Genomic DNA, 7,873 nt, shown 5'->3' on the forward strand with positions numbered 1-7,873 from the left:
GACTCGATGGCACCTGACAACAACAACAACCCTGCTGAAATGCCTGTTTTAAAACTTTATGTTGAACTGTCACCAGAGGGAGTCCTTCACCAGAGGTAGTCAATCACTTGGCTCTAGATTGCTCACGGAGGTATTGGGGGATGAGGAACAGAGACAGAAGTTTTTTGTAGTATGAATATTTTTCATCCCACGACTAGTGTTGGTAGCAAAATAAACCAAGTGTGAAGCTTTAAAAAGTTCCTGGAAATATTCCATTACCCTTTAATTTCATTTTTTTAGGAACTTTTTGAAGCCCCCTCACATATCTTGACAAACTTGGTTTGCAACTGCCATAGGACCACTCATTTTGTTTTTATTTAGATACTTTTCCCTTTTAATTTTTTCCAAATTAGTACCAAGTTTTAAAAAATTCAAATGATACTCAAGGATTTATAATGCAAAGCAGAAACTTCTTGACCTGCCTCCCTCTACTCTTAGTCGTACTTCCCAGAGATAGCTGCCACTAGCCCTTGTCTTGTGTTCTTTCAGGAAGGTTACCTTGCATACACTAAATTGTATGTTTAGTCAGCTGTTTCTTGACAATGGTCTGAAAAAATGATTGACTCCGTTAGATTTCCAGGTTTTTTTCTTTTTATCCCATATAATTGCTTATAGAAAATAGATAATATCATGTGTATATCAATCAAACCAAGCCTACTGCTGTCAAGTCAATTCTGACTCATAGTAACCAGTAGGGTTTCCAAGGTTGTGGAGCTTTAGGGAAGCTGACTGATTGTCTTTTTCCTGTGGAGCAAGTGGGTGGGTTCGAACCGCTGACCTTTTGGTTAGGAATCAAGCACCCAACCACTGTGCTTTCCTAAGTATATTCCTGCATGAATTTTACTCCCTCTGTATTTGACTTCCATCCCATTGCTGGAGCCTCTTGGGTGTTTGCTTGGCTAGTGTAGTCCTTTGCTTCAAATCTGCCTCACGTATTCTAGACAGCTCTTAGCTTATTAGGCTTTATCTGCATTAGACTCTCATCTCCCTTTTCTATTATCTAGTGATTTCTGTTTGTTTCTTTTATTCTTTTCACTGTTACAGTTGTAAGGTCTTTTTGTTTTGTTTCTGTTTTTGTGAAAAAGTCGCTTTAACCATTTATGTATAATTCTTCTCTCATTACTTTCAATAGGCGCCTGCTTGTGCCAGAGCGAGAGACACTATTTAACACCCTAGCCAACAACCGGGAAATCATTAACCAACAGAGAAAGAGGTTGAATCACCTGGTGGACAGTCTCCAGCATCTCCGTCTTTATAACCAGACCTCCCAATGGAGTCTTCCCTTGGCTGTTCCTTCCCACAGCAGCACTCACAGGTTTGTGGGAAAATGGGCATGTTCATGCCTCTTGTACTCAATAAATATAGTTCAGTGAATGAGTGAATAATGGGGGAGTAACGTGGGGTAGTCTTAGTTCAGATATAGGTGTGAAACTTAACTGCTATCTGCCACTTGTGGGGTCCTAGTCTGGTTCCCTAGCCTTTCTATATTTTGTTTCTTTGCCAAAGAAATGGAAGTGACGATACCTGCCTCATGCAATTGTTGAAGTGTTGCATTAAGTCTGTAAAGCACCAAGTATTGTGCCTGATGAAATAGGTGCTTATTCGATGATAGATTCTGTGGTAATTAATAGTAGTGATATTGTTACTGGTTGGATTCAGTTGAATGACTTGTCTTCCTTGCCCAGGTTGTTCATTTTGCTTGTGTGTGCAAGCTTTCAGACCATGACACTTGTCAAGATGGTTGTGTACTTCTGCTTTTAGGCCTAATATATAGATTATAATGCCCTTTCTATTGAAGCATCACTGGTGGTATGTTTGGTAATGTACAATGTTGAGATTGCTCTCTCTCCTTCTGGATCAGTTACATTGATAAGATGGTCTGCTTCTCTGTTGAGGTTGCTCATTTCTGTTGGGGAGGATAGGGTGCTGCCCATACCCTCAGATTTCTCAGATCATAGCTTGTTGGTTTATAACACTATCCTGTTTTAGTTTTGACAGTGACCTTGAGAGCCTGCGCAATACTTTGTTAAAAACCACAATAGACTCTCACACCAAATCCTTGCCAAAAATACCAGGTAAGTACATTTTGCTCCATCTTTCAGCTCTCTTAGTTTGTAAGATATCAGAAATGGAGAAAACCAGTCTGAAGTGTTTAAGTTTCTACATTTCTTGCAGCTAAACTGTCCCCCGTGAAACAGGCACAATTGAGAAATTTCTTGGCCAAGAGGAAGACCCCACCAGTAAGATCCACTGCTCCAGGTAAAGAGAAGTAGTCCTGAATTTTTGCACATAGACCATAAAACACATGGTTTGTGGGGTAGACTGGGAAGTAGTGTGTTTTCCTTTGGACATTGGAGAAAGAAGCCATTTGTACATACCAATGAATCTTCAAGTCGTTTTGGCTTTTAAACGGTGTTTTCTATAGTCGTCTTTGTAATGCAATGGCTCCCAGTGACTGTGGGAAGACTGAGTTGACTCTAGGGATCCAAGCCTCTGCTTTAACTGGAGCAGCTTTACTTTTCTGTTTTGTGTGGAATTTTGAGTAAGATTGCATATTTTTCTTCTCAAAAATGGAGGAGAACCTAATGATGAAGTAATAATGGCTAAAAACACTTGCTAAAAAAAGCCATGTAATTTCTTTAAAACAAAAAAACTTTGCCATTGAGTTATATTACTGTACTTGAGCACTGTCAATTCGATTATGACACATAGCTACCCTTACAGTATTTTCAAGGAATGTTCTTTTTCAAGAAACATGCTTTGTTTTAATGCCAATACCTGCTTTTCTTTTTGAAACTCAGTTTCAGATTTCTTTTATACCACAATAAATGTCTCTAGATAATTAAAATAGCCAAAAGAAATTTAGTTTACTCTTACTGTACCATAATTTTTTTTTTTTTCTAACCATGTAGGGCTTAGTGAGCTAGGTAACAGCCACAGACAAATGGCATTTTTTAAAATGTTTTTCCTTATGTAAAGACTGCAATTTCTTGGTAGGTTATTGGAAAAATAAGGAGAAGTATAAAAAAGAATCAGCTCTGCAGGAGAAAGATGAGGCCTTCTATTCCTGTCTCATCTTTCCAGGACTCTGAATCCGTTTAAAGTGGCTCAGTCCTGGCCAATGAAACAAGGGCAGTGTAGGGTTTTGACTGAAGTAGGAAACAGGCATTAGTGCCCTATTCAAAGATGCCAGCTGACTATGGGTGCAGTGTGGTGAATTACATAAGATGACCCTTGTAAACAGAGTCTTTATAACTCCTACCAAATGACTGGATTTGTTGTTAAGTGCTCTCTAGCTGGTTCTGGATCATAGCGACCCTGTCTGAATATTTCTGACACTGTCAATCTTTACAGCAGCAGAAAGTCTTGTCTTTATTCTGGGGAGCGCAGACTTGTGATTCATAGTCCAGTGCTTATTCTACAGAGTCATTGCACTCCCAAATGACTAGGTGGTTGTTGAGCACCTTAAGAGTTAGTACCAACTCAGCAATGCTGTATAAGGTTTCTGAGGAGCGTCTGGTGGATTTGAATGGCCAACCTGAAGTTAGCAGTCCAGTACTTACTGATAGCACCACACCAGGACTGGATAGTGATTGGTGGTGGTTATGTGCTGTGGAGTTGATTCCAACTCATGCGACCCTGTGTAGGGTTTCGAAGATTGTGAATCTTAACAGAAGCAGAAAGCTGCATCTTTCTCCCGCTGTGGTGGTGGTTATTAAGTGTTGTCAAGTCAGTTACGACCCATAGTTACCCTGTATAGGGTTTCTGGGGAGCAACTGGTGAGCTTGAACCGCTGACCTTGCAGTTCAAACTGACTTTGCAGTCCAGCGCATCAGCCTGCAGTGACAGGATTGTGCAAATGTGAGGTGTTTTTCATAGGACTTGCTAATACTGTACACAAGGTATCCTTGGGGTGGGACCATGCAAATAAGATATATGCAACCCTAACCAGTTGATTGGTTAGCTTTGCCATTCCATCAAGCATAAAATGAGCCATTCCAGAGACCAAAAGTTGTATCTTACTGCCATCAAGAACCAAGGACCAGGAGTGGAGTCCATCCTTTGGAGAAGCAGTGGCAAAGAAGTGGTGGTAGCAGAGGCTGTTGTCCCAGGAGACGGAGCAGTGCCAGAGGAAACAAAGCCAAGTGCCTTTGGGGAGGAGTTTTGCTATTGGTGTGGGTTGCCTCCTGACACTAATAGCAAGAGAGGGGAGCTAGGTTTGCTGACACACAGGACTATATTATAAGATTCCTTGTTATAAAGGTAGTTTGAGGATTTTTAGTAAATTTATTAAAGGTTTGTACAACCTTCCATTTTCATTTTAGAGTTATTTCCATTACTTCAAAAGGTTTTCTTGTACTGGTTTGTAGTCATTCCCTGTTGCTACCCCAGACTGGCCATCACTGATCTGCTCTCTTTACAGATTTACCTTTTTGAGAAATTACTTAACAAATGAAATCATATGTAATCTTTTGGCTTGTTATGTTGTAGGATTTTGTTGTTGTTGAGATTCATCCATTATGTATACCACTTGTCAATATTGCATTCATTTTTACTCGTAATATTCCAATGTATGGATATACCATGTTTCATTTATCTTGTCATGAATCAAATTTTTGTGTATGGTATGAAGTATGACTCATACGTCATTTAAAAAAAAAAATTAGATATCTGCTTGTCTCAATGCTATTCAAAAGACTCTCCTTACTGTTTAGCAGGACTAATTTTGTTGTAAATCAGTTATCTTACGCATTGATTTGTTGATGTTAAATGCCGTTGAGTCAGTTCTTACTCAGTTGTAACCCTGCATAGGGTTTCTGAGCAGCGGCTAGTGAGTTTAAACCTCTGACCTCACGGTTCAAACAGACCTTACAGTCTAATGCTTTATCCTACAGTGCCACACCAGGAGTCCATACATTGATTGGAACTCCCTAATACCATACTGTCCTAACTGAACAATATTAAAATAAATCTCAGTACTGTTTCCTCTAGATTTTAGATTTGTGCTGTCCAGTTTAGTAGCTACGAAGCCACATGTAGCTGTTTAAATAAAAGTTAACTTGAAATTAAATAAAGTTACTTATTCAGTTCCTCTGTTTCAGTAGCCACATTTCAAGTACTTAGTAAGCACATGTGACTAGTAGCTACTTCAGTGGGAAGTACACAGACCATGTCACCATCACATAAAGTTGTACAATCTAGAGCAGGGCGTGGCACACTTGCTTAAAGGGTCAACTAGTACATATTCTAGGTTTTCAGGGAACTTGGTTTCTGTTGAATGTACTATACTGTCATTTCAAAGGGAAAGCACATGTAGAATACGCAAATTAATGGACTGACTGTGTACAAAAAAATTAGCATCTACTATCCCTCCCAGTAGTGGTTACGAATCGAGCTGCGAGCCGCAAGGTCAGCAGTTCGAAACTAGCAGCGGTTCTGCGGGAGAAAGATGAGGCGGTCTGCTCCCGTAAAGATTTACAGTCTCGGAAACCCTGTGTAGGGTCGCTATGCGTCGGAACCGACTCCACGGCACATCACAACAACAACAACAACAACAATCCCTCCCACTACATATTCTACTTCTCATCTGGGTTCAGTAATTCTCATTGTAGTGATTACGCAGAACTCAGACACCAACTATACTCAGTTATGGGCTTATTAGGGACTTTAACAGGTTACAGTTCAGGGTCAGAAATGCTCAAGGTACAGTCCTTCCAGTCAGTACATCTCTTCAGCTGTATGCACAGGCAGGCCTCTCAACAAAGCTCTTTTAGGACTGCTGATAAATGCTCACGGGGCATACTACTCCATTGTTAACCTCAGCCTGGAGCTGCTCTGCTCTAGCTACCCCAATTAAGTGCCTAGAGGCACCCCACTCTTAAGCAAGCCTCCTACCCAAAGTCATTCAGCTCTACTTGTTTTGTGGGCAGGAAAGCCCACTGCTCTATCTCACGTTCTAGCTCTTGGTTCTGCTGCTGGAGCTTCTCTGCCCCTCCACCAATGTCACAGCTTTCTGTCTATGGATCCAGGAGCTATAATACACAGGAATCTCTGGGTCAAAAGGGCACATTGCCCTCCTAGCTTTTCTTTGATAGCAGTGAGATTCTCTCCTGCTTTGAGATGGCTCATTTAATTACCAACATTAGAGTTCCAAGTTTTCACAATCACAGTTAACTCTGTTAAACACTCACAACTGAATTGTATCATCCTAGTAGCATCTTCTCCCCTTCTCTAACTCAACCTGTTGTTTTTAACCTCTGACCTTGTGGTTCAAACCGACCTTGAGGTTGAGTGCTTATCTTACTGTGCCACACCAGAACTTCAACCTAGCAGGGCAAAAGTGTTGTTTGATGGGAGTCAGACTCTGGGTAGAAGAGCCATATGAAGTAATTCACTGCATTGTACTGTGTTTTAAATAAATACAGAAAATTAGATAGTAGGCCCATGGTTATAGTTTGCTAACTTCTGATCCAGTGTTTTGGTGCTTTAAATTTATGTATTATTATGATTATTAGAATTACCTTGTTAAATTCTGTCTCCCAAAGAAAACTTGAGACTTTGATTGGGATTGTATCAGATTTCTAAATCAGCCTGGATGAATTGACATCCATAAAGGTTGATCTCTTAATTTCCGAACATAATGTATTCTTGTATTTATTTGGGTCTTTAAGTTCTCTTAACATTTTCTGCATGGAAGCCATGTGTATCTTTTGGTAGATTTTCTAAGAATTTAGTGTGTATCTGTTTTAATGTTATTATAATGGTGGATCTATTTATGTAAATGTCATTTTTTTTTATGTTGGATATGGTATATAGAATGTATATATATATACATACTATATACCATATCCAACATAAAAAAAAAAATGGCATTTACATAATTCGAAACTACCAGCAGCTCCGCGGGAGAAAGATGAGGCTTTCTACTCCCGTAAAGATTTACACCCTCGGAAACCCTGTACAGGGTCGCTATGGGTCGGAACCAACTCGACGGCACTTAACAACAACAACAATGGTATATAGAAATACATTAGATTTTGTATATTGACTATTATCAGCATCCTGGCTAAACTCATGTGTTACAGTAACATGTTTGTAGCTATTTCTTGAAATTTCTATGTAAACAGTTACCTCATTCATGGATATTATTTGCTTCTGCCTTTCTAGTCCTTTTATTTATTTTCCTTACCTTATGCCACTGGCTATCACCGCTAATGCAGTGTCCAGTAAAAGTGATAAGTGATGAGTGGGCATCCTTGCTTTGATCTCAAAGGGAACATTTTATCATCACCATAAAATATGAGATTTGCTGCCCTTTTCTATAGATAACCTTTATCAGACTAAGAAACCATTAGAAAAGAGGCCCCACTAAAACGTAAATAAAGTTAAAATTCAATTCCTTTGTTAAAGAACTGCATTCTGCTTAAGCTCTAATTTAGATTAGGAAAACTAGAAAGTCACATCAGTAGAAAAAAATGGAGCTAAATTGTATCAGAGTAGATGCAAAGAAAGTATTTGGCAAAAGCGAGCATCCATTCATGATTTAAAAAACAATCCTTTAGCAAAGGAGAGAGGTGACTTTCTTAGTCTGATAAAGGTTATCCATAGTAAAGGGCAGCAAATTTCACATCTTATGGTGAAGAGAAAATGTTCCCTTTGAGGACAAGGCAAGGATGAGTGTTGAAGAGCAAAGATGTCAGCTTGAGGACTAAGGTGCGCCTAACCCAAGCCATGGTATTTTCAGTAACCTCATATGCATGCAAACGCTGAACAGTGAATAAGGAAGACCTTAGATGAATTGATGCTTTTGAGTTATGGTGTTGGAGGAGAATAT

The 7,873-nt window shown here is 39.5% G+C and overlaps 1 protein-coding gene across 1 annotated transcript in view; it reads left to right on the forward strand.

Moving 5' to 3' along the window:
* NUP214 (nucleoporin 214kDa) overlaps positions 1 to 7,873 on the forward strand; it is a 173,378-nt gene that overhangs the window by 67,709 nt on the left and 97,796 nt on the right. The window contains exons 18-20 of the mRNA XM_006834991.1: positions 1,172 to 1,354; positions 2,029 to 2,114; positions 2,215 to 2,298. Of these exons, the coding sequence (XP_006835054.1) occupies positions 1,172 to 1,354; positions 2,029 to 2,114; positions 2,215 to 2,298 (353 nt within the window). The remainder of the gene's footprint in view (positions 1 to 1,171; positions 1,355 to 2,028; positions 2,115 to 2,214; positions 2,299 to 7,873) is intronic.

The sequence above is a fragment of the Chrysochloris asiatica genome, unplaced genomic scaffold (assembly GCF_000296735.1).
Source record: "Chrysochloris asiatica unplaced genomic scaffold, ChrAsi1.0 scaffold00014, whole genome shotgun sequence".
Lineage (NCBI taxonomy): Eukaryota > Metazoa > Chordata > Mammalia > Afrosoricida > Chrysochloridae > Chrysochloris > Chrysochloris asiatica.